This window comes from Lynx canadensis, chromosome C2 (genome assembly GCF_007474595.2).
Source record: "Lynx canadensis isolate LIC74 chromosome C2, mLynCan4.pri.v2, whole genome shotgun sequence".
Lineage (NCBI taxonomy): Eukaryota > Metazoa > Chordata > Mammalia > Carnivora > Felidae > Lynx > Lynx canadensis.
The window spans coordinates 156,510,164-156,536,661 of NC_044311.2; the positions used below are offsets into that span (position 1 = coordinate 156,510,164).

At 51.6% G+C, this 26,498-nt stretch overlaps 1 protein-coding gene across 3 annotated transcripts in view; it reads left to right on the forward strand.

The window, feature by feature from the left end:
- The first annotated feature begins 10,425 nt into the window (after window positions 1-10,425).
- The window catches only part of TRAPPC10 (trafficking protein particle complex 10), an 89,588-nt gene continuing 73,515 nt past the window's right edge, over window positions 10,426-26,498 (forward strand). For 2 of the 3 annotated variants that reach the window (XM_030328774.1, XM_030328775.1), the window contains exon 1: window positions 10,426-10,534. In XM_030328774.1, coding sequence (XP_030184634.1) covers window positions 10,468-10,534 — 67 coding nt within the window. In that variant the 5' untranslated portion in view covers window positions 10,426-10,467. Of the gene's footprint in view, window positions 10,535-14,175; window positions 14,195-26,498 lie in introns of those variants that run through there. The other variant, XM_030328778.1, reaches the window with a different exon arrangement.

Below are 26,498 nucleotides of genomic sequence, written 5' to 3' on the forward strand. Positions count from 1 at the left end.
AGAAAGTGCGAGTGGAGAAGGGGCAGAGAGAGAGAGGAAGAGAGAAAGAATCCCAAGCAAGCTCCGCACCATCAGCACAGAGCCCGGCGTGGGGCTTGATTCCATGAACTGTGAGATCATGACCTGAGCTGGATCAAACCAAGAAGGGGATGCTTAACCGACTGAGCCCCCGGCCCCCACCCTCCAGCTGCTCCTGTTTGGGTCTGTTTCCGACTGTCTGAGGTCCCGCTGGTCGGCGGGCGGGACGCTGTCCAGCCCTTTCCGTTTTCCCTGTTAAGCCTTCGTAGAGGACTTCGCCACCTCGTAGAGCATGCTTGTTATTCTTCCTTCACAAAATTTTCCTGGCTACTTTTTCTTGTTTGTTCTTAATACCGTGTTTGAAGTTAGCCTTTCTAGTTACAGAAAAAATAGGGCTGTTGATATTTGTTATTGTAAGGAGTGCCTTAAATTTGGAAAGCGGCTTGGGGAGAGCAGCCCATCCACAACGTTAAGTCCTCCAGCCCAGAGCACACTTCGTGTTTTCACCCGGGCCACTTTGGCGGGGGGTCTTTGAAGGTTCTCCCCATATGTGTTTTACATGTTACACGTATGCCTCGATACTTCCTGTTTATGATATAGCTGTTGTGGGGCCCTCTTTGTCGCATCTTTTATATGGTACACATACACGTATGCACGCATGCATTATCTATCAATCGTTGTAGACGTATACGAAGGGCACTAATTCATTAATGCAGATTAGCTTCAATATTATAAGTAACCCACTAAACTATCTTATTACTTGTGCTTATTTAAAATGTGTGCTTGGGGCACCTGGGAGTTAAGCGTCTGACTTTGGCTCAGGTCATGATCTCGAGGTTCGTGAGTTCGAGCCCCACGTCAGGCTCTGGGCTGACAGCTCAGAGCCTGGAGCCTGCTTCGGATTCTGTGTCTCCCTCTCCCTCTGCCCCTCCCCTGCTTGTGCTCTCTCTCTCTCTCTCTGCCTCTCTCCTGCTTGTGCTCTCTCTCTCTAAGAATAAATAAACATTAAAAATATTTGTAAAAAACGGGTGCTTTATCAGTCATCTAATTGCCAAAATAATAATAGTTTTTATGCCTCGAATTTCTTTCTCTTGTCTAATTCCCCTCTCTGCCAGTACCTCGTGCAATGTTAAATAGCAATAGGGGTAGGGGGATCCCTGTCTCGTCTCTGACTTCAAGGGAATAACTCCAGATCCTCTTCATTAAATACAGAGCTGCCTGATGGGCTGGTATTTACACGACTGTAGCGTTATATATGTTGCTGTATTAAGGAAGAATCCAGCATTCTTATTTCCTGGAGCATTTTTTTTTTTTAAATCAAGAATGTTGAATTTGGTAAATGCCTTTCCTGAATTAATAGAGATAATCATAAGGGTTTTCTTCTTAGATCTATCCCTAGGATGCATTATATGAGCAGATTTTCCAATACTAACTCACCTTTTTACTTTTGCAACAGATTGCATTTGCTGGTCGACTGCTCTTTAGCATGTTAATGGATTCTAGTTGTTAATGTTTTATTTAAGGCTTCTGCATTGATATTTGTAAGCTACACTTGTTTCTAGATTTCTCTTCCTTTGTGCAGTGTTTATCCAATTTGGCATTCATGTTATAGTTCTTTAATGTAAAAGAGACATAAGTTATCCCTCTTTTTCTACGCTCTGCTGTAGTTCAGAGACGGTGGGCTTGCCCTGGGAAGCCCTCTGAGCGAGCGGTATTTTTTGAGAAGGAGGGAGGGAGGCTTTAACAACTTTCACTATTTTTTATTTGGAAATTATCTGTTTAGTCTTTCTATATATTCCAGAGTCCATTTTTTCCCTAGAAAATTAAATGTCATCCCAGCTTAAGATTTATTTTAAACAAATACTGTAGTTGCTTAGATTAAATCAGTGCACATTAGTCACTGAGAACCATTTTCCCTCGTTTCTGTGGTTACTCCAGGGCATTTGTACCGCCCCCGCTGTCCTCGCCCGCTCTCCTGGGCCCCCCCCCCCGCCGCCCCCGTGCCAGGCGGGTCCTTCCCGGGCCCCTGCTCCTCACCTCCTGCTCCTTTGTCACCCTCCTTCTGCTTTCCTGCCATCTAGTTTTCTGACCTGCTAAGTCAGTGCTGAACTCATTTATTTTCGTTCTTCCTTTTTTAAATATTGATGTGTGTGAACCTGAGGCCGTGTGTGTTCCAGGCAGCTCCTCCTTGACTTTGTTCTCGGGAACTGTGCCTCCGGGCTGACATCCGCCCCTTGACCCGAGAGCCACCGAGGAGCAGATCTGTAGATTTCCCAAGCAGAAGGGCTGTTTGTGCATCAATCTCTGGTGTTGTTGCGTTACGATCGGAAAAAGTGGCTGTGGTATTCCTGCAGTTTGGAAAGTGATCGAGGGTCTCTCGGCGGCTTTGTGGACGGACAACACAGTTTCCTGTCCCGGTGCCCGGGAGAAGGTGGCCATCCCTGCTGCTGGCCCAGTGGCATCTCCCCGATGTGTATGTTACGGCTCATCGTCGGGCCTCGAATACAGCTCCTCTGTGTCCTAGTTCTGCCTGGGACCGGACGGTAGAACACAGTTTCCTGCTGGTAGCGGGTCAGCCTCTGTCTTTGTGTCTCTTCACAGGAGAACCTACCTGAAGTAAAGACACAACCTCTTCCTCCATGCGGAAGTCTGGATGGTGTGAGTGACCGGGCTGGAATGCCCGGAGGGCGTCTGGCCTCCTTCCCCCTCGCCCTCTTCCCCACTTGTGCGTGTCTGTGCAAGTCTCTGCAAAGGAAGGAACCAGAGGGTGCAGGGAGGGCCCCGGGGCCAGTGGGGGCTGCTGGGTCTGGGGGAAGGAGCCCTGGGGGCCCAAGAGCGTGTGGCACAGGAGAGCCCAGCTGGTGCTGCTGTGCTGGCCACAACCGAGGCAGGACAGAGGGGCCCTGGCAAGCCACCCACCGGCACCCACACCACGCCAGCCTCTTTAAAGTCGTCTGTGGCCTTTCATCTGGAGCCCCGGGCCCAGTCTGCCCGGCACAGCTGGCTGACCTCTTGGAGGGAGGCCTTCATTGATTGCCTACCAGAAGTGGGCTGGGGGGTGTGGCAGCCTGGCCGGGTAGCCACGGGCCCTTCTGGGCTGTGGACTTGCATTTTCATTTAAAAGGTGCAGGGAGGGGCGCCTGGGTGGCTCAGACGGTTGAGCCTCTGACTTCGGCTCAGGTCATGATCTCACAGCTCTTGAGTTCAAGCCCCACACAGGGCTCCATGCTGACGGCTCAGAGCCTGGAGTCTGCTTCGGATTCTGTGTCTCCCTCTCTCTCTGCCTCTCCCGCATTTGCGCTGTTTGTCTTTCTAAAAAAAAAAAAAAAAAAAAAAAAAAATTAAAAAATTTCAGAACGTGCAGGGAGAAGCTGGATTTTCTGTAACAGTTAAGTGCTCAGTGTTCAAAATGAAGCGTTTATTAGGCGTGATTCTCTGAGCCCGGCGAGTTCTGGGGCAGAGCATTAAACAATAAATGAATCGATTTTCAGTAACCGGCCGTGGACGCATGTGGTTTAGACCCTTGGGCAACCATGGGTGCCCCCTCGCAGGCTGCTGGCGGGACACACATGCCGTTGCACGCGTGTGCGGCAGACTGGCTTCGTGTTGGGGGGACCGTGAGTTGGGACTCAGGCGCAGGTGGTCAATGTGCCGGTGGCTCCAGAAAAGAAGAAGGGAGTGGGGACGGTGAGGGAGGGCCGGTCAACGAGCGACCGCCTGCCCACAGAGCCGGTTTTCTGTTCGGGCTCGACCCCGTGGGGCCCTCTCAGGAGCTGTGCACAGTGCACTCTGAGAAAGCGGGGGCGGGTGTGTGTGCACATTTGTTCCCCCCCCCCCCCACTCAGGGGAGGGCCTGCTGGGTGAACTTCCTGGAGAAGGTCCTGGGCCTGGGGCAGGAAAGTGGAGACCAGCAGGTCTCAGAGGTGGGACCCTACCAGTGCCCCGGCCATCCAGCCACCACCGATCAGAGTGAAGTGTGGGAAGGTGGCCTGGGCTGGGTTGTCTCGTACAGCCTGTATGCACCACTCAGGCCCCTGTGACCGGACGGTCGTACACGCCGCTGATTTGGTGGGAAGACACAGAAATCTCGGTCAGCTGACACCACCCTCCCACCTATTCCAATGAGTTCTGGGGCCTTTGGAGGTGACTGTCCTGGGCGGCCCGGCCCTCGCCTCCCACCACCCTTTTCTGCCCCTGGCGCCTGATGTTACACGTGCCAGGGGCTGGCCCAGGTCGTGCCAGCAGGTCAGGGGCAGCTCCCTGGGCGTGAGAACAGCCAGGAAAAGCTGGATGGAGGTCAATGAGGGTCTCCGGCAAGGCGGTCGCTCCTGCCCCTGACTCCCACCTCCGTTGATCAGGACACAGGTGAGGGGCAGGCCTCTCAGGGGGAGAACCTCAGCTTGAAAGGATAAAGTGAGGATCCGGGCTGTCCGAAAGCCAAGAAAGAAGGCAGCGGAGCTAAACACAGGAGCACAGAGCAGAATGTCGGGAAATGTCATCCGCAGGGCCAGGTCTGATTTCGTGATCCCTGATTATTCGAGTCACATCACGCAGAGTAAAACCTGGGAAGAGGGTACTGTCTCTGCACAAGCAGATGTGGAGAGCGGGTTCTCTCTGAAAACAACGCACAAGGACAACAGCGGTTTCTAGGAGGGGTGGGGGCCCGGGTTGCGCCCCAGCTCTGCCCTCTAACCTGCCATGCACCCCCCCTCCCCGCCCCTCCTGTGTTGAGGGGATGAGAGCAGCAGGCTTGCTCCCACCCTTGGCCGATGCCGTGAAGAGTGCTGCAGCAGGTGCGTTTCCAGTCACCCAGGCTGGGGAGAGACTGCGTCCTTAACGACAGGCAGCGCCATTGCCGGGTCAAAGGATGGAACGTAATCACTGCCTTTTGCAACGGTGGGCTCGGGGAAGCCACCGACGCCCCCGCCAGCACCCTGGGGTCAACGCGATGGCCACCCTCACCTTCCTCGGCTCTCCCCACCCCCGGCAAGTTTTTGTTAGTTTAGGAGGAAGAAAACGTTTGTATGGCATTTCCTTGGTTCCTCACGACGAAGGTGATTTCTCCGCAAAATTGTTCCTGCTTCCACTTGCCTTCTGTGGCCTATCTGCCGGCCCGAGGATGTAATTGACAGATGGCTCGGATGCCGGGACGCATCGAAATGCGCGTAGGGAAACGTCTGACCTGGAGGGGCCAGGCTGCCTGGCCCAGCGCAGTGCTGCGCGTGGAGACGCTTCCCAACACGTGGTGAGCCCACCACGCGCGATCACAGAGGAGCGGGCACGGGCCAAAATGTTCAGAGCGTCACGCAGCTCACCTTGTGGATCCTTTGGAGACTCGCCTGTTGACTACTTTAACGCCAGTTGGGTTTTTAAATATTTGTTTATTTTGGGGAGAGCGCAAGCAGGGGAGGGGCAGAGAGAGGGGGCGAGACAAGCTGACAAGCTGGCAGCAGCGAGCCCCACGTGGGGCTCAAACTCACGAACCACAAGATCATGACCTGAGCCGAAGTTGGACGCTCAACAGACCGAGCCACCCAGGCGCCCCGATGTCAGCTGGGTTTCTAATTAAACTTTTCTTTTGGGAAAATGTAGATTCACGTGCAACTCTAAGTGTGCCCTTTACCTCTTTTCTCCCCAGGGGCGACACCTTGCATTGCCTCCGGTGCCCACCCCGACGGGACGGTGACGTTGACACAGCCCAGATGCTGCACCGTCCGTCCCCACCAGGGTTCTTCCGCCCCCTTCCCTGCTTACCCACACCCTCTCCTTAACTCTCGGCAAACACTCATCTGTTCCCCATCTCTGTAATTTTGTCATTTCATGAGTGTTCGGTAATGGCATCGCAGAGCATGCGGCCTTTGGGGTTGGATGTCCTCATTCGGCACCGTTCTCTCAAGGCCCACCCAGGTCCCTGCACCTGCCAGCAGGGTTCTTTACCGCTGTGTAGTGTTCCAGGTGCGGAAGGCCTGTTTAACCAGCCACCCATCACAGGACATCCGGGTTGTTTCCGGTTTGGGGCTACTTCAAATTAACCTGCCACGAACATTTGCTGGCTGGCCATTCCTTTGGCCCGGGTCTCTGAGCGGCGGGACAGAGCAAGCGCCGCGGTGCCTTCCTGCAGGCACAGAATATGCAGTGCCCCGATACATAATTTAACAGGCGCTTTGGAGCCTGGAGACAAGGTAACGGCTACCAGGAAAAGACCATTTGGGCACCAGCTCCAGCGACCTTTAAAAAACCCGAATGCTATCAGGAGCAGAGGATCTGGAAAGAGAATAGACATTGATTAATGGGAATAGCATCATGTTCACCATTATTAGAAGGAATCGCCAGACCAGTATTTGTGCTGAATTCAAGCATTTTTCAAATTCCCATGTGAAAAAAAGTTCTGATAGGTCTGTTCGCAGGGAAAAGAGCCCAGAAGCCCCCTTCCTGCTCATGAACCCAGAGGCTGGCTGCAATGGAGTGGGAGGCTTGGCCCTTCCCTTCCTTCCCTCCAGAAAGGAAACTTCCGTACCTTGGCTATTATAAATACTGCTGCAATAAACACAGGGGTGCACATATCTTTTCAAATTAGTGTTTTCATTTTCTTTGGGTAAACACCCAGTAGTGGAATTATTGGATCATATGGTAGTTCTATTTTTTTTTTAAGTTTATTTATTTTGAGAGAGAGAGAGAGAGAGAGAGAGAGAGTGCAAGTGAGGGAGGGGCAGAAAGAGAGACAAAATTCCAAGCAGGCACTGACACTGTCAGTACAGGGCCCAACGTGGGGCTCGAACTCACAAACCGTGAGATCATGATGTGAGTTGAAATCAAGAGCCGGCCAGATGCTTAACTGACTGAGCCACCCACGTGCCCCTGGTAGTTCTATTTAAAAAAAAAATTTTTTTTAATGCTTATTTATTTTTGAGAGTGAGAGATAGAGCACGAGCAGAGGAGGGGCAGAGAGAGAGGGAGACACAGAATCAGAAGCAGCCTCCAGGCTCTGAGCTGTCAGCACGGAGCCCGATGTGGGGCTCAGACCTATGAACCCTGAGATCACGACCTAAGCCGAAATCAAGAGTTGGACGCTTAACCGACCAAGCCACCCAGGCGCCCCTAACTAGTTCCCTTTTAAGGGAACTATGGAAAGAAGAAAAAAGTGCAACAACTTCTGTTTACCCATTTGTTAACCACTCCCAGAGCTATCCTTCCTACACATCCAAGTTTCGATCTTCTTCCTTTCCCTCTGCAGAATAGCCCTGACCATTTCCTGTTGCACCTGCCTGCTGGCCACAGATTCTTGCAACTCAATCTGAAAATATCTTTATCTGCTCTCATTTTTTAAGAATACTTTTGGGGCATCTGCGTGGCTCGGTCAGTTAAGTGTCTGACTTCGGCTCAGGTCACGATCTCGCGTGGGTTCGAGCCCCGTATCGGGCTCTCTGATGTTGGTGCAAAGCCTGCTTCAGATCCTCTGTCTCCCTCTCTCTTGGCCCATTCCCTGCTCTTTTTCTCTCTCTCTCTCAAAGCAAATAAATAAATAAATAAAAGAATACTTTGCTGGACGTAGAGTTTTGGGTTAAGCTTTTTCTTTAATTTGGCACTTTAAAGGGTTATGCCATTAGTTTCTGGTTGACGCCGTGTCTGACAAGAAATGAGTGGAAATTTCCATCATTGTTCCCCAGAGGGCCGTGTGTCCTTTGCTGCCTGCTTTTACGACACTCTTTTTCGGTTAGCACTTTGACCCTGATATCCTTGTACATAAGCTTCTTTGCATGTGTTCTACGGAGGCTCTACTGAGTTTCTTGACCAGCAAGTTGAGGTTTTTCAGCAAATTTGTGGGTTTTTGGCCATTAGTTTTTCAAATGAATTTTCTGTCGCATTCTGACGGTTTTCTCCTTCCGGGATTCCTATTACACGTGTGTTAGGTCACTTTATCCTGTCCATGGGTCTCTGACGCTCTGCCCATTTCATTTTCAGTCTTTTTTCTCTTTTTCAGATTGAATAATTTGTTTTGATTTGTCTTTCAAGGTCACTGAGTCTTTCTGAAATCCTCAGTTATTGTGCTTCTCAGTTCTAGACTTTTCATTTGGTTGTTTTCATACTTATTCTGTCTCTGTCTTTCCTCATTAAGAGAGTATTTTCTTTTCATTCATTGAACACGTGTATGACAGCTGCTTTATAGCCTTAACCTGTGAATACGCTATTTGGGCATTTAGGGGCAGGTTTCTAATGACTGCCTTTTGTCTTGACTATGGTTTACACTTTCTAGTTTTCTTATGCCTAGTAGGTTTTTAGTATACATTGGGCGTTGGTAAATCATAAGTTGTAGGGGCTCTGGATCATCTTCCACCGAAGCGTCTTGACTTTTGTTCTTGCTGGCAGTTCAGCTAGACTTTATCACCTTGACTCTGGAGAGGCATAGTTTTATGCTTTTTGTTAGGGTGGATCTGAGGAATGTTCACGGTGTCCCCAAGCCCCAGAACTCGGCGAGATTTAACATCCAAATGCTGTCTGTCTCGCAGACCACGTCAAGGCTTTGCATTATACTGCGTTACACTATACTGCGTTAAGATAGGTCTGGCGTGGGCCTTATTTTAGGGCGGGAGCTGGCAACCTAAGGCTCACAGACCACCTCTGGGCCATGCCCTGTTTTTGTATGGCTGTTGAGCTAAGAATGGTTTTTATATTTTTAAATAACTGTTTTTGTTGTTGTTTTTTTTTTTTTTTAAAGTCCCAAAGGAAAATATAAGACAGAAACCGTACGTGACCTGCAAAGCCTAAAATACTCATCTGGGCCTTCGCCGATAAAGTTGGCTGACCCCTGGGCACATGGTCCTCCATCTAGTGTCTCAGCTGAATGCCCTGGGAGTTAATGAGGTACCAATGAGGTCTTTCCTGTAGCCCAGCCTCACGTCTAGCCTTTGTGCCATGCTTGACTCTGTCACGGCCATGTTCTGGTAAGCCCCAGGGAGCTTTATCCCACCCACGCTGAACCCAGCCAAGGCCACATGGATTCTGGCTCTGTGGCCCTCCTTCGCTCCTTCTTCCCCTGTGCTCCGCCTCACGGGCTCCAGCTGTCCGAAACTCTGCTCTTGGCCTCCTCGCCCAGCCACAACGCACATGCTACGCTCTACACACACTCGGCAGCTTTGATCACACCCAGACTACTTCGCCGTGCATTTACTTTCTCTCATTTGCAAAAGTCAAACCACCTTCCTTGCACCAGAAACTTACACGCGTTCTAGTAGGGTTTACTTCTGTGGCACTCCCCAAACATGCCCACTCGGTGAAGGCCCTGCGTGGCTGGGCACGAGGGAGGGCTCAGGACACAAGTAAAAGGCACAGCCCCTCATTCCAGCATTTTGCAGTACGGTGGGGGCAGGCGTGGAGGCAACCTGCTGTGGAAATTCGGAGAGAGGCAGTTCCTTCCAACCACCTGGGAGGGTCTGTGCGCGGCTGCCTCCCAGGAAAGCCTGAAGCAGGAACCGCAGGGCTGTAGGGTCTCTGGCTACAGCCGGAAGGTGTGTAATCTTGCTGTGCTTTATGGTGGCGACGCTACTTGCTAAAACCAGTGTCACACGAAAACACAGGACCGGAGTTTTGCAAGGGGTAACCGCCATTCAGCCCAGCGGTGGGAGTTAAACTGGTGCCTTGACCGGCTCCCCCGAGGCACTGGGTGTCCGGTTACAACAGCAAGAGCTGGGTGATGGGCAACAGGTCACAGAGGTGAGCAAGTGCCTCACCGGTGCCCACATGCCCCCCCCTTGGTGACCCCCAGGGTCGTCCCAGTGCCCACGTGCTGCCAGTGCCCCTCAGGGTCACACCAGTGTCCAGTGATCCCCGGGGTCATCCGTGTCTGCGTGCTGTCGGTGACCCCCGGGGTCGCGCCCGCGTCCAGGTGCTGCCAGTGAGTCGCGGTGGCCGCCGCCCCCGGGCCCCGCGTCCCAGGGGATCCGCACGGGGGGTGGCGGCCGCGCAGCCGGGTGGCCAGACGCTGGGGGGCGGTGGAGGCGTCCCCTCGGCCGTGGGCCCGAGGGAAGAGCCGCGCGTCCCGCGTCCCCCACGCCGAGGGGGACCCTCGCAAGTAGACCGCAGCGCGGGACCCACGCCGGCGACCGCGGTCGCCTCCGCGTGGAGCCGCGGCTCCGGGACGCACGTGGAGCCCCAGCAGGGCCGCGCCGGGCCCGCCCCCCGCCCCCCGGCTGTCGGAGGACAGCGCCCGCCCCCGGCCCGGAGGCCTCCCCTTTAAGCCGCGCGCCCCGGAAGCGGTAGCGCGGCGGCGCCGGGACCGGAAGTGGAGCGGCCGGCGGGCGGCGGCGGCGGCGGGCGGCCGGCTCGGGAGCTGCCTCGCGCGGCCGGGCGGGCCTCCCTGTCGCGGCGCCGCTCAGGCTCGGGCTGGCCCGGCGCCTGGCCTCGGGGCTGCCCATGGGGCGCGGGGGGCCGGGCCGGTGACGGCGGACGCCCATGGACGCCCCTGAGGCGCCGCTGCCGCCGGTGATCTACACCATGGAGAACAAGCCCATCGTCACCTGTGAGTCCCGTCGGCGCGGGAGGGGGCGGCGGCCGTTGCGGGGCCGCCCGGCCCGGGCTCCCGTCCCCAGCCCCCGGCCCTTACGGCCCGGCGCCCGCGCTCCCTGCCCGGCCGCTTCCTGGAACGGAGGTGTGGCCGGGGCGGAGGCTGCGGCGGGGCCCTCCGAGCGGGAAGGCGACCTCCGACCCCGCCGGGACGGCCTGGCGGGCCGGGGCCGCTGCACTTGGACGGCTCCCGGGAGGCGCGCGCGCCCCGGAATCGCGGGCGCGGAACGGGGGGCCCCGCCGTGCGGCCCCGTGCAGCCCCGAGGCTTGGCAGGCGGCCCCGCGCGCGGAGGTGACCGGCCTTCCCGGTGGGGGCGGACCTGTCCTTCCCGCCCGCCGTCCCCTCCGCTCCCGTGGGAGGGTCTCGTGGCTCTGAGAGTTGCGAGCGTGGACGAAGTTTGCGTGCGTGCGCACTTCGCTCGGGGAAGTGGTAGACGTAGTGGGAGACCGAGCACGCGACGCCGGTGATGGGTCGCAGCGGTGCGAAGTGTGCGGCCACCGGCCTGACAGCTGCCGGCCGAGCTGGGCTGCGAGCCACCCCCAGTTCCGGGCGCGTTACCCGCGAGCCCTCCCCGCGGCCAGAGGACAGACCCGCTGCACGGGTGAGCGTCCCCCTGGCCGGCTCGCTCTCGGGACAGCCAGACGGGTGGCTCCCTGTCGTGCGTGCGCCACATCTAGGCATGCACGCGGGGCCCGTTTGCTTTACAGAAACAAAAATTCTACTTTTTACAGGAACTTTAGGGTTAGGTGCTTAAAGGAACACGGAGGCTATAGGAGATGTCGAAAGGTCGGCTGACGTTTTGATGTCTTGCAGGGAGGTGTTTCAGGCTGTTAGGATTTTTGACCTGTGACAGTGTTCAGTTTGTTGCCAGTGGTCTTCTTCTCCAGCACAGTCGGGGCGCCCAGGCCCTGGTGGAGTCCGCTGTGCGGGCCTTGAGCACCTCCCGTTTCCTCCCGTTATTCTCCTTTTCTGGTTACGGACGCACTCCTGTGTGCGCCCTCTCGTCAGACCCTGAGAGGTGGCGTGTTTAAGGTTGAAGCGGGCTGCTCCGTCGTGACGTGGTAGACCTCCTTAGGGAGACGGGCTGCGTCTGCTCTGAATTTGGACCCTGGCGTGGTTCAGCAATGGCTGTTTTCTTTTCTCCCCCGGAGTATTTGTCACCTGAAAGTCTTACTCAAGGTGTTGCACCCGCACACCTTCAGCCTGGGTGGACAGGTGCGTGTGGCCCTGCGGAGGCCCTGAGCTCTGAACCCTCTGGGAGGAGGGGCCGTGCTGGCCACGGTCTTCACCGTGTCCGAGTAATCCAGATCCTGGAAACGCCTCCCCCAAGTGCTGGGCCCTGGGAGCGCTGGGGGATCCCCAGAATCTAATTACAGCTTCTGCCCCTTGGCTGGTCTTCTGTAAGCACCTTCCTGGAGGGAAAGCTCCTGGGTGTCCTGGCTTCGTGCGTGAATTGTTACCCCGAAGGACAGCGGTCCACAGGGGTGTTGAATGTTCGCTTTTATACACACGCGCGTGACCGCTAGAGGACACGCTCTCCTTTCCGGCAGGTTTGTCACGAAGGCTTGTCCCCTGTGTGGAAAGCACACCGAGTAAGTGTCTGAAAAGGCACACAACCGGTCAGGAGGCTTGAGAGAATGTTCGCTGGGAAAGTACAAAAGGTCCCTTTAAACGTGCCACGTTCTAGGAGACGTGGCTTCCCCGTTCACACGTGAAGTTAGCTTGGTGTTTCCATGCCAGGGGCTGACGCTCCGGGAGGCACCTGTCTGGTCCCTTCTCCGGGCCCGGCTTTGCAGGGAGGAGCTGGCAGTCCCAGCCGTAGACAGAATCCGCCCCAGTCTCCGTGTTCTTCAGATTTTTGATCGTACGCACCCGTCTTAGTTTGCAGCACTTCTGTTCTCCAAGTCTGTTGGCCTCTTGGCCGCCCTGCACCTGGGAGGTCGGGCCTCGTTCCTTTTCTGGCGAAGGCAGAGCCTGTGCTTGGTTTTGATGTTTCTCGTACAGCTTAGGACATCTCACTTTCAGTGGAAGTGAATCGTGAGGACCTTCCTGACGAGAATGTGGGGTGGGGCTGGGTCGGGTAAGTTTAGGAAGTGCTTCTACGTATGTGGCCAGGAGAAGGGCGGAAAGCGCCCAGAGACTCGGGTAAGTAGGCTGCGTTATCACTTGGCAAGCTGGCTGGGTTATTTTGATAAGATTCTGAAGCTGCCTGTAAAGCATCCTGACCTTCAGCCCGTCATTAGCAGTTTCTGAACCTGCTGCTCACTTCCTCCTCCTGACTCCCTCAGCAGGGGGTGTGTGTAGACCCGGGACTAGCTAAGTTAGTAAATCCCAGAGAAATGCACGGGGAGGTCGGCCGAGCGGCTAGTGGTGCTAATACGTGACGAGTTCCCCGATCGGAGCGATTTGAATACCTGTAGGATAAGTTATTAATCACGAAAGATGCACGGTCTGAAACAAACCCAGCACTTTTATTTGATCTAAATTTAAGTTGGGGCTTAGATTCCCCCCCTCCCCCCCCCCCCCCCCCCCCCCCCCCCCCCCCCCGCCCGCCACTGGATCAGTTGTCTACTGTGGAATGAAGGCTTAGGTTTCTGTTCCAAAGGTATGTCAGGAAAGATATGTTCCTTTCCCGGCTCTCATTTAGTGGGCAGAGTTAGTGTAATTCTACTGATTTGTGGTCTTTCTTTGTTGACTGCTGGCATCACGCCTAAAATGGCACATACTGTCTCTCCACCTGGAAGTGCACAGTATTCGAAAAATAGTAGTGCTTCATCCAAATGATCTTACCGGTCACTTCTTAGGTTGCGTACTTTATTTTTCTGAATCTCTGTATTTGGTTGGGGTTTACATCTGACATTATACATTTTGAAAGGGGGAAAAGGCGACAAAAACGAGCACGTATGTAAATGCTTCGAACCTGGTTGGAGTTTGATCCCCCACCCCCTATAGTTTTTAAATTTGCACGTTGTAATTTTCCACCCACCCTGAAAGTATGATGCTTGTGATTTAATCACTGTCTCAGTTTGAGTACCAGAAAAGTAACTTAAATTGATGCACATAAATGTAGGTCTTGGTCCATATTAAAAATTTTTTTTAATGTTTATTTATTCTTTTTTAAAATTTTTTTTTTTTCAACGTTTATTTATTTTTGGGACAGAGAGAGACAGAGCATGAACGGGGGAGGGCCACAGAGAGAGGGAGACACAGAATCGGAAACAGGCTCCAGGCTCCGAGCCATCAGCCCAGAGCCCGACGCGGGGCTCGAACTCACGGACCGCGAGATCGTGACCTGGCTGAAGTCGGACGCTTAACCGACTGCGCCACCCAGGCGCCCCTAATGTTTATTTATTCTTGAGAGAAAGAGCAGGAGCGGAGGAGGGGCAGAGAGATGGAGACCCAGAATCCGAAGCAGGCTCCAGGCTCCCAGCCGTCAGCACAGAGCCGGACGCGGGGCTCACACCCACGAACCGCGAGATTGTGACCTGAGCCGAAGTCGGACGCTCAACCGACGGAGCCACCCAAGCGCCCCTAAATTCTTAAGCCAATAGTGAATCAATAGTGGAGATGTGGGAGAAACATTTGTCCTTAGGGAACCTCCCGCTGTTCCGTGAGGTATATTTGGAGGGCAGGGACCGAAGGTGCTACCAGAGGTTCTCACCCTGCAGTTTGTGTGTTGTGTACGTGTGCGTGCTCAGCACGGGTAGGTCTTTCATGCATGACCTAGAGCACGTCATGGTCTCTTCCTTAATCTGTGAAGTAGGGATGGTGATAGTACCAATCTCATAGGGTCAATAAGCGCTCGGAAGAAGAACCAACGTGCAAGAAAAGTTAACTACCAAGCAGTGATTTCTAAACTTTTCTTTATTCACAGTGCCTTTAGTGTCTCAGTAATTTTTTCATGGTATCTCTAAGTTAAGAAGAAGACTTCAGGGGCACCTGGGTGGCTCAGTCATTTGGGCGTCCGACTTCAGCTCAGGTCATGATCTCACAGTCCGTGAGTTCGAGCTCCGCGTCAGGCTCTGTGCTGACGGCTCGGAGCCTGGAGCCTGCTTTGGATTCTGTGTCTCCCCCCACCCCTTCCCCCACTCATGCTCTGTCTCTCAAAAATGAATAAACGTTAAACAAAAAATTTAAAAAGAAAAGAATACTTCGTGATTCCACTTATCAGTTAGGTCCAAATAATTTTATTAAGTAAGTATTATGTCTTAACGGTAGTTATTTGAAAAAATAATACACATAAATTAGAGGAAACATTTTCATTTCATTCTTAGATAACCAACCACAGTAACATAAATGGGATGGTTGTACCTGTTGGGCACTGTACAACTTCTGTAGCTTGGGAGTCGGATTGGACAATGCCATCCTCTGTGTGTGTGTGTGGGGGGGGGGGTTTATGGTACTTTCCTTTTATCCTAGCAACCACCCTGTTTTATGATATAATGATGTCTTTGAAAGGAATGTAGCAGGACCTGATACTGAAACTGAATACCTCGAGTGGGGTTCAGTACCTCTCAGCATTGCTGTCTTCCTCATAAATTCAGAATACTGTCTGATGGGGCCTCTGTGGGTTTGCTGCGGTACCGGGAGGCACCAGGGTACATGGCTTGGAAACCCACGTTACTAGTGTATTACCTCTAGGGTGGATTTGAAAGGATAATGTAGAAGTAAAGTTCCTTTTCTGTTTGAATTTGCTTACAGGCCTGATTTACAAGATGTGTTTGTGAAGAGTTTCCAGTGAAGTGTGATTTGGTTTATGCAGGTGAAACTCCAGGGTCTGATTTTCGTTCCTAAGCTCTGCCGGGACGAGGTAGTCCAGTCCGGCGGACGTCACGACCGCGTGTGCCCAGAGAGGAGCGGAGCACGGGGCGGCCTGGCACGCTGGTGGGGACCGGCGGCCTGGGGAGGTCGCCTTCTGCGGGCGCGCAAGTGACGGGCGGAAGCACTGCTCGTCTCAGAAAGCTTTTGGCCGGTCGTCAGAGCGTGTGCTCCCGGGAGCCGCGGGATTCGGTGTGTGCGGTCACGGGGTGCTGGTCCCCCAGCGCCTCCGGTGCCTGGCGCTTCCCATCCCGCCGCCACCGGCCGCCGGCCTTTGGTCCCCTGGGCGCACCGGTCGCTCCCACCTCCCTGAGCCTCTGCCACCCTGTGCCCCGTGCGGCCTTGGCCTTGCTCCCTCCCGCGCGGGCGTCTTTCCTCTGTAACTGCTCTGGGCGGGAGTGCACGTGTGTGCACGTGCGCTCGGCGTTTTGGTCGCAGAGAATATTTGGTTTTTCAGCGGAACATTGAGGACTCCTCTCTTTCTCTCACAGCTGGCAGTCAGTCTGCCCACAGTTGTCGTTGACCTCTGACATTTGTCTACAATCCAGCCACTTCTCCCACCTTTGCTGTCGCTCTCCCGGCTCTGCCCCAGCCGCCTCCCCGCCGCCTCCCTGCCTCCGCCCCAGCCCTTTGAAGCCGGTTCTCCCTGGGGTTCGGGCGAGCCCGCTCTAAGAGAAGTCCCGGCGTGCACTTCCCTCGCTTGGACGCTTCCAGGACCGCGCGTCAGCTGTCCCTCTGCACTGGTGTTTTCCAGACATTTCGTCCAGACGGAATCCCGTGCGTGCAGCCTTGTGGCTGCCTTTTTGTCCTCAGCGGTGTCTGGAGGCTGATCGTCCTCGTCCTTGGAGGCTGTGCCTTCATCTGGAGTCCGTTCCTTTCATTTGTGGCTAGCGGGCCGCCCGAGGGACGGACCCCGTCTTGTTGAGCTGTTCCCCGGCTGGTGGACGTTCGGAGTGTTTCCGCTTTTTGGCTGTTGCGAATAGTGTGGCCGGAGCATTTGCGGGTCTATCGGTGTGGACGTGTTGTCATTTTTTGCGGGGGGATTCTTAGGAGCCGAACTGCTGTGTTGTGTGATAAGCTTATGTTTAACTTTTTAAGAAACTGCTCAGTTGGTTTCCAAAGTGTCTGTAGTGCTTGGCCATGGCCACCAGCAGTGTGCGAGGGTTCCAGAAGCTCTGTATGCCCGTGGACACACACCTGTCGGTGTTTTTTTTTTTATGAGAGCCATCCCAGCAGACGTGACATGGTGTCTGATTTTGGTTTTAATTTGCATTTCCATCACGACTAGTGACGTTGAGCATTTTTGCCAATTCTTAGTAGCCTTTTGTATATCTTCTTTAGTGAAATGTTTATTCAGATATTTGGTCCTTTTCTTCTTTGATTTTTTTTAAATGTTTGTTTATTTTTGAGAGAGACAGAGCACAAGTGGGGAAGGGGCAGAGAGAGGGAGAGAGAGAGAGAGAGAGAGAGAGAGAGAGGGAGAGAATCCAAAGCAGGCTTCAGGCTCAGAGCTGTCAGCACAGAACCTGACACGGGGCTCGAACTCAGGAACCGTGAGATCATGACCTGAGCCGAAGTCACATGCTTAACTGACTGAGCCACCCAGCCACCTTGCCCTTTTTTTTTTTTTTAAGTTTATTATTTTTTGAGAGAGACAGTGCCCCCATGTGTGCATGAGTGAGGGAGAGTCAGAGAGAGAGAGAGAGAGAGAGAGAGAGAGAGAGAATATCCAAAGCAGGCTCTGTGCTGTCAGAACGGAGCCCGATGTGGGGCTTGAACTGTTGAACAGAGAGCGTGACCTGAGCCACAATCAAGAGATGAACGCTTAACCGACTGAGCCACACAAGAGTTCCTGTTTTGCCCTTTTTTAAATTAGATTGTCATTGAGTTATAAGAGTTCATTGTATTTTCTGATACCTGTCCTTTCTCAGATCCATGATTTGCAAATATTTTTTTCTAATCTTTGGCGGTCTTTAATTTTCTGAATGCTGTCTTTTGGAGTACAAACATTTTTAATTAAAAAAAAATTTTTTTTTTTAATGTTTATTTATTTTTGAGACAGAGAGAGACAGAGCATGAATGGGGCAGGGGCAGAGAGAGAGGGAGACACAGAATCGGAAGCAGGCTCCAGGCTCTGAGCCATCAGCCCAGAGCCTGACGCGGGGCTCGAACTCATGAACCGCGAGATGGTGACCTGAGCTGAAGTCGGACGCTCAACCGACTGAGCCACCCAGGCGCCCCCAAACATTTTTAATTTTGATGAAGTCTCATTATTAATTTTTTTACTTTTGGGTGGTGCTGTTGATATTGTATCCAGGATCTCTTTGTTCAGCCCAAGTTCATTGTAGTTGTTTGGCGGTGCATTTACCTGATGATTAGTTCTTTTTATGTGTTTATTGATGATTGGACCGCTTCTGAGTTACATGTTCAACTGCGTTTACTTTGACATTTAAGAGGTATAGCCAAAAACATGACTAAAACACGAATTGGAATGGTGCTAGGAAAAAAAGTGCATTCTGTTTTGTATTTTATGCCATATACCTTAGTTTCCTAGGGCTGTTGTAACAGATTATCGGAAACCTGCTAGCTTAAAACCATGGAAATCTGTTCTCCTGCAGTTCTGGAGACCGGAAGTGGAAAAGCGAGGTGCTGTAGGCCGTGCTCCCTCCTGCGGCTCCTGGGGAAGACCCTTCCTGCCTCTGCACGCCGCCAGCAGCCCCTGGCATCCCTTGGCTCGTAGCTGCGCCGCTCTCGTCTCTGTCTTGTGTCCACCTTGTCTCGCGTGGTTTGTCTCTCTCTGCATTTGCTCCCCTGTCTCTTATCGGGACGCGTGTCGTGGGATGTAGCGCCCACCCGGATGAGCTGGGGTGATCTCATTTGGGATCCTGAACTTCATTCCATCTACAAATCCTTTTTCCAAGTAAGATCCCAGCCGCAGGTTTAGGGGTTCGGGAGGTGGACAGGTCGTTGGGGGGCCAAGTTCGTTCCCTGCCGCAGTGTCTGCGTTGGCATCCGGGCGCACATCAGCCAACATCCCTCGCACTTCCCTGGTTGCGTAACGCGGCCTCGGTCGTAGAGGTTTGTCTTTGCCGGTCTCTTGACCAGGGGAATGATTCCTCGGCATCTGGGATTTGGGGCTCTAGATGTTGGCACGAGGTGGGATGGTCTCTTAGAAAAAGTGAACATTTTTGGTAATGTCTCTCTCCTTTATTATTTTCAACTGGGCGGTCAGTGCCTTTATTTAACTTCTTGTGCTTGTGTTCCGTGCTGTTTTGTTCCTTCATGTTCTTTTAGGTCCTTGTTTGCAAAATTTTAAAGTAAGTGAGCAGAGAAATTATGAGGAAACTGACAACAGGTTTAGACCTTGGTTTCACTGGGAACTATTGTAAGTTTGGAATGTTTCTTGTTTTCAACAGATCTGTTTAGCATTCAGAAGTAATTGTGTACATTTTAGAGCTAAAATTTTAGGTAGAGCCTTGGGACTAATAATAACCTTTTCAGGTAGTGATTTTTACTAGCTTCACAGCTCCCCATTTATGGGCACTTTTGGATCAGTGGATCAGTTAGTAGGTTTCTAAGTGTGGAGGTGAAAATAGGATGGGCCGTCGGGGGTCATTTTGAAGGTGAAGACGCCAGGGCGGGTTCGGCTGTGCCCGACAAGGGTCCCTCAGTATTTGATGGCACAGCGAGGATCGGCCTCCTCCCGTGCCACGACTTTACCAAGTAGGTGGGGAGGCAGACACCGTCTGCCCACACTGAGGGGGGGGGACTTGTCTCTAAAATTACCCCTCAGAGAAATCCTTTGCCATAGAGTTAAGTAAAATAAAAATCTCACTTTCTAAGTCTCAGAACCGAGTAAGTCAGCCACGCTAGAAATCCTCAGTGTGATCTTATCCATTCTAAAGTTGCATTCATAGCCTGGGAGCATATTCTGACCCCCAGCACTTGGCGGTAATCTCTGCTGCAGGGTGCCCTGTGCTGCGGGGGCCCTGGCTGTCTGGTGTAGGGTTGGGCTCCACAGCGGTGATGTGTGCAGGTGCATCCATGAGCACAGACCCCAGCCCTCGTAGAGCCTACGTTCCAGCAAGAGGAGGTAGACAGTACGCATGTGTAGTAAATTATGTAACTGTTGGTAAGTGCTGTGGGAAAAAAGAAAAGGGGAAGAGAAGTGGGAGAACTGTAGCATTTCAACTTTTTATTGCAAGTATGGAGACTTGCAAATGTGTACAAAAGTAGTAAGAACAGGGTAAAGGAACCCCGCGAACCTGTCACCCAACTTCAGCAGTTGGACGGATTGGCCAGTCTTGCACGTCCAAACCCCCATCCCCCTAATCCTGTGTTACTTCCGAAGCAAATCCCAAGTGTATACACTTATCCGTAAGTGTATGTGTTATGGACCAAAGGTTTGGCTCCCCTCCCCGCAGTTCCTAGGTGGGAGCCCCACTCCCCAGTGTGGCAGTATTGCGAGACGGGGGTCTTTGGGTGGTGAGCGGGTTAGGAGGGGATGTAGGCCCCGGGATGGAGTCAGAGGCCTATGAGAAGAGGGCGAACACGCGCCCTCCCTCCCCCCTGCAAGGCAAGGAAAGGCCACTGAGCACCAGGATGGGCGAGGCACCAACCAGGAAGAAATCAGGCACCTGGCACTGAATGGCCAGCACCTCGATCTTGGACTTCCGGGCTCCAGAACTGGGAGAAAACAACTCCTGTCGTGGTATTTTGTCATGGCAGCCGGAGCGAAGACAGTGTGTGCCTTTCAAGACAGCATATCTCTGAAAGACCGGGACTTTTATTTTTTGAAGTTTATTTACTTATTTTGAGAAAGAGAGAGAACGAGCTGGGGAGGGACAGAGAAGGAGAGAGAGAGTCCCAGGCCGGCTCCGTGCTCTGTGCTGAGCCCAACTCAAGTCTCCATCTCATGACTGTGAGATCATGGCCTGAGCTGAAGTCAGATGCTTAACTGACTGAGCCGCCCAGGCGCCCTGGTGTTTACATTTTCAATGTCTTTTTTTTTTTTTTTTTTTTTTTAATCTTTGAATTAATTAGTATACCAGTAGGGTTTTGAGCTCAATGCTCTTCTGGTCTGTCTTCAGATCCCGGTTTCCCTCTATCTCTCTTTTGAGGTTTAATTAACTGCTCTGTCTTCCAATTTTCTTTCTTCCCCCCGTTCTGTGGGTACTTGGGGATGAGAGAGGTAGAGCGAGAGCTGCATCAGAATCCCCTAGAGGGCTTGTTAGAACCTGACCCCGGGCTCCACCCTAATTTCTGACTCAGCGGGTCAGGGGTGGGCCTGGGAACGGGCATTTCTAACAAACACCTTGGTGATGGGGCTGCTGCAGGCCCAGGGAGCCACTTAACGCAGTCTCTTTCACTCAGCCGTGGACAGTGACACGTGAACTCCGAGTTAAAACATTTTTAATAGCTCTCTGATGTTTGGATATATCCCACTAGGAGCGCAGTCGGACTGCCTCCCTTGTCCGACTTCTTTCTTGGTGCTTATACTGCCCACCGCGCATACATTTAACTTCATTTGTTGTATTTTTTTCTGACATTTTTAGGGAAAGCTTTTTAGAAGTTTAACCTTATTTTGTAATAATGTAAAATATTTACATGCTTTCAAAATCGTATCTTCCAAGCAAGGTACATGGACAAGAAAGCAGTGTGTACTTGGGTCCTCTCCACCCCGTCCCTTCCTTTGCCAAGTATTCTCCTTCCATAAAAAAAATTCATACGTATTTGTACTTCCCTTTCTTGGGTAGGAGATTGCAGACCACACACACACATTCCCCCCCTCGCTTTTTTTCTCAACATTTCCTGGAGATCTTTCCTGTTGGTGTTTTCAGTCCCGCAGAACTCTGTTACGTAGCCATTCCGTGGTTTGTTCTCCTTGGCCCCCATCCGGGGAGAGAAATGGTTTTGTATTTTGCTGTTTCATATAGTCCTGAATCAAACAGCTTTGTGCGTGTGTCTGTTGGGATAGATCCCTTCAGGGATTGCCGGGGCTACGGAAAACACGTGATTTTGCTAGATGTTGCCAAATTCCCCTCCATGATGGTGCGCCCTTTGGAAGCTACAGCTGGACCTCACTGAGAAGGTGGTCTTTGGGAACCTTAGGGGAAGAGCGGTTTTAGGAGCCCTTGTCTCCAAAGCCCCAGAGCAGGGGCGGGCCTGTGGCAGGCATGATCTCTTGAACTCGTAAATGCTGTGTGTGATTCAGACTGCTACAGTCATTTCGTGTTTTCTTTTCTTTTTTTTTTTTTAACTAAAAAAATTTTTTTTAAGTTCATTTTGAGAGTGTGTGCGTGTTCAGAAGAAGAGCAGAGAGAGAGAGAGGGGGCAGGGGGAGAGTCCGAAGCGGAGCCCGACGTGGGACCCGAACCCACGAACCATGATTATGACCTGAGCTGAAATCAAGAGTTGGAGGCTTAACCTACTGAGCCACCTCTCCATATTTTCTTTATTTAAAAATATGTAAACCGACAAGGGCTAACTCTTCAGTGTTCTTTATTTAGATGCACTCATCCAGTCTTCTGTTTATGTTTCATCTCCTGAGTTTTAGGCCGTGTTCGATCCGTGAATGCCAGAGAAGGGGACTGTTGTCCTGGTTAGAATTGTTTACTCGAACCTTTTGGCGCTCTTGGCGTGTGCTAAATTGTCTTCGTGTCAAAAAGGAAGGCGACTTTGGGGCTTTATATCTTGTGCGTAGTCTCTGCGTATTGGCTGTGGTTCCTTTCCTGCTTTCTCCCGCGGCACACAACTTGATTACTGCCAGCGTAGATTGTACTTTTCCCCTTTGATCACACCCGGGGTAGTAACCGTTCTAGAGACCGGCTGCTGGGGGAGAGAAGAGCAGCGTGGAGAGCGGCCACGTGCACATGTCACAGCGGTAAGAGCGGGGTGCCGTGGGTGTACCTTGAACTCCAGTGCTGGAGGGGCAGGATACACGACTCGTGATTTAACATCTGTATTTTGGCAGGAGAGCGGACGACCCGACAAGGGAGCTCTCTATCATCCCCATCATGTTGACTGTGGGAAATTGCTTTTCTTTACTCTTGGCCTCTGTGGTGCAGCGCTGTGGGAGGGAGGGCTCACTTGCTTCCCAAGCATGCGCCTCGCGATGAAGGGAGGGCAGAGTTTATACGCCGAAGCGAGGGGTCAGTTGCCCATCTTACAGGACAGACTACACCTGGGTTTCTGCTTCTAGAATCTGAATGACTTCTGGATCTTCTTGGTTTTTTCTCATTAACCTCACTCCCCACTTCCAATCCCCAAATGTGAAAACTTTGTATGTGCAGATACTCGGGGAGGACCACGGGGGAGGGTTTCTATATCCTGTGACTATGCATCTGACATTAGGTTTCCCCACGAAAGAGCTACCGGTTTGAAGCATTCATTAATTTTCATTACTGTGCTGACATGGTACAGGAAGTACAGCAAATATGCTTTACACATGATTGAACGGGCTGGCGGGACCTCCCCGCTTGTGACCTTGGACGTTTTTATCGTCCGTGTGAAAGTCCGTTCTCCGAAAAGCTGTTGAGCAACGGAGTCATGTATGGTCTGTGGGCAAGTGTGTGCGGTGTTCGGGTCACTGACGGTGCTCTCTCTTCAGCCCCCCGTTTTCAGACGGGAACACGCTGCCGGCTGCTGAACCGTGGCTTGTGTTCGTTAACCGCAAACCCGAAGAGTGGCTCTTTCTGAAGATTTTTCTATAAGGCGAAGGCTAGATACGTTATATATTTCCTTTGACGTATTTGTTCAAAGGTAGAATCATCGAATCCCTCGCTTGGAAGGGCCTCGAAATTGGTCGTCCGTCCCTCGTCTAGGCACCCCACAGCTGGCAGCCTCCAGGGCCCCGGAGAGGAGGTCCTCAGAGCGGGGACACCCAGGCCTCCAAACGCAGGTTCCTCGGTCTCTCACCGGCACTCGTTCACGTTGAGTTACAACCCGTCCCGTCTTGGCCACCCGTCCGTGCGGGAACCTGTGGAGTCCCACAGGCTGAGTCTAATGCTTTTAAGATAAGACATTGCCCGTTAGATTGTCGAGGACACCCACTTTGCTAACAGGCTAAAATAATCTGGACGTCTTCAAGAGCTTGAGATCAAGTGAGAGGAGTGTTTTATTGGAGAAGTTACTATTTCCCTTTACTAAGATTATACTAAAGAATTTGAAGAAAAATTATACTGTATGAGAAATTTGTATCAACAGATATTTAAAAGCTTTATTTAAGATCTTTTACCCAACATCAATCTGCAACTAAAAATACTGAGCTTGAAAATACACATATTAATTATGAGGGAAGCTACCCATCAGCTGCAAATTGGCTGAACCTTTTGTTTTTCTCTGCAACTCTCTCATGGTTATAGTGTCCCGATCCTTTTATACTTCTGTGTTAAGATTTCATAGCTTTGCATGTTTAAGGGCTGGTAACTGGTAAGCAAATGACAGAAATGTTCGCTGTTGAGGGAAGGAAGGGTCTCCTGGAACCTGTATCTTCAGCCAAGCAGCATCGACAGAGCCTGTCTGCAGATTAATCAGCACACAATAAAATTAAGAAATAGAGACGCAACCCAGAGCCGTAGAGAAGAATGTTGAGTGCAGAGCCAGGCTGCCTGGAGGTGAGTCAGTCCCAGCTTTGAGGCTTATTGGTTGCTTGACCTTGGGCAGGTTAGGGAGATGCACCTGCTCGGGCCTCAGTTTCCATTTGCGGAGTGGCCTTCTCTCCTCGGGCCGGCTTGCGAGTGCAGAGCGCGTGTGCCCAGTGCTGAGGGTGTCCCCGGTGCACTGTGCTGTGTTTGGACAGTAAATGGACGGCCCCTCTCTGACTTCTTGTAGCCAGCTCTCACGTGGTGCCAAACCGCCTGTAGCTTAGCAAGCCCTCCTAGAACCTCAGAAGAAAGGTATTATGCAAAATTTGTCGTTGTTGCAAATTAAGCGCTTTAATTTTTCTTGTGGTGTTGTGACAAATTGTATAGACTCAGTGCCTTAAAAGAACACAATATATTATTTTAGAGTCGTGGAGGTCAGAAGTCTGAAATGGGTCTCATTGGGCTAAAATCAGGGGGCCGCTGGGCTGATTCCTTCTGGAGGCTCTGGGGGAGAATCCGTTGCCTTGTCCTTTTCCGGCGTCTAGAGGCTGCCCACGTTGTTCGGCTCATGGCCCTTCCTCCGCCTTCAGAGGCAACAGTGACCAGTTGGGTCCTTCTCAGGATGCCACCTCTTTGCTTCTGGCCCTGCTGCCTCCCTCCTCCCCCATTGAATTACTCTCCTGTGAGCACCTTGGCCCTCCCGGAGGATCCGGGGATAATCTCTTTGTTTAAGATCACCCGAGGAGCAGCCCTGTCTAGCTGCATGCACCCTTGCCGTGTGAGGGAACGTATTCACAGGCTGAGGAAGGCAGGACCGTGACGTAGATTCCGAAATGCCCTTCCCACGTGTCTCGGGGAAAAAAAAATCATGGGAAGTAATGGTTCTACAAGTGTGAAAACCCCGTGTCCTTCCCAACTGAAAGTAACTTTTAATTTAGCCTTGTGTTTCCCCTGAGGCATAATTTATAGCTGTCAAGTACTCAAAACCGCATTTGGTAATTTATGCTACTTTTTCTGTAGACCGTTTAGTGCCAAATTCAATCCTCCTGTCATAATTGAGTCCTAAAATCGTTTAAAAGTTGTTGCATAAACATCGTAGGAACATCAGATTTATAGCTTTTTGAAGGTAGGTACGGGCGTTTTTCTTTTAGGTTAAAGAGAATACCTTTATGTTATTTTAGTTGAGACATCCCATATTCCTGAAATGCAGAAAGCAAACACCCCTGTGATCTTGTCCCTCAGATAGAACCCCTTTGGACGGTTTGCTTTGGACGGAGACTTCCAGGGGGTAAAGTGCCAGTTGTTGGCCTTGTTTGAGGCATTTTTGTACAAAGCAGGGCGTCCTGACGTCCTCTAGTCTGTAAGTGTCAACCTAACGTTGATTCTGTTCCAGCTGTTGTCCACTGTTACGAATGAAAACTCTGGGGGCGCCTGGGTGGCTCAGTTGGTTAAGTGTTTGACTCTTGGTTTCGGCTCAGGTCGTGACCTCACCTCTTTCTCGAAAGAAAGAAAGAAAGAAAGAAAGAAAGAAAGAAAGAAAGAGAGAGAGAAAGAAAGAAAGAAAGGAAAGAAGGAAGGAAGGAAGGAAGGAAGGAAGAAAGAAAGAAAGAATGAATTCAGAATCTGAGTCTCAAAAATTTGGACACTAAATAACTTGTGACTTTGTAGTTGTAGTGGACCTAAGATAAAGGCTTCGTGCTCAACGTGATTGAAGGTGAATGTCGTACGGCTCTTCTGGTTGCTGTAGGACAAATGGTCTAGGGTTGTGCGGGCAGCTCGTGGCTGGCCTGGTGCTCGCGTGGTGTCGTCAGGTGGGGGGTGGGGCATCTGGGCCTGCTGTTAAGCTCTGGTTAGACTCTCATCTCAGTGACAGCATCTTGGGTCAGAAAAGACTGTAGCCGACAGGTTTCTATTTTTAGTTGTGATCGACTTCTTTGAAGATTAGAGCTGTTTCAAAAATAGCTGTTTTCCTACTGTTGGTGATCTAAAATCGAAGTGATACATCTGTTTCTGAAGTCATATTTTGTAAATTGGACACGTTAGTGTCTTTTTAATGTTGGTATAAGTTCCTAATTACTTTCTCTACAATTGAGTTCCCAAGCCCTTCTGTTTTAAAGGTCTGAGAAAAATGTTGAGTTTGTTGAAAAAGACCCATTTATGCTTAAATCACTGAAGTCATATTTTTTAATTCTTTTTCACTCTGTGTTTAGTTAGTTCCTATCTGCTTTTAGCATAAAAACTTTTGAATAACATGATTAATACATATAAATATATACTTGTAAACATTTCAGAATACAGTAATAGTTCAGGAAATAATGAAGGTCTGGCCAGTCATCTGACAGCATGTAACAGAAAATCCGGTTAACTACTGGCATAAGTAATAAGAAAACAGGTTCGTATAATCAGAAACCTGGGACTCTGCCTGCCTTTGTTAGGGGTGTCTGAGCTGGACTTTGCTCAGCGGGTCTGGGCGGTGCCCCAGGTGGTTACAGCCCTGTCTTCAGAGCAAGGTGACT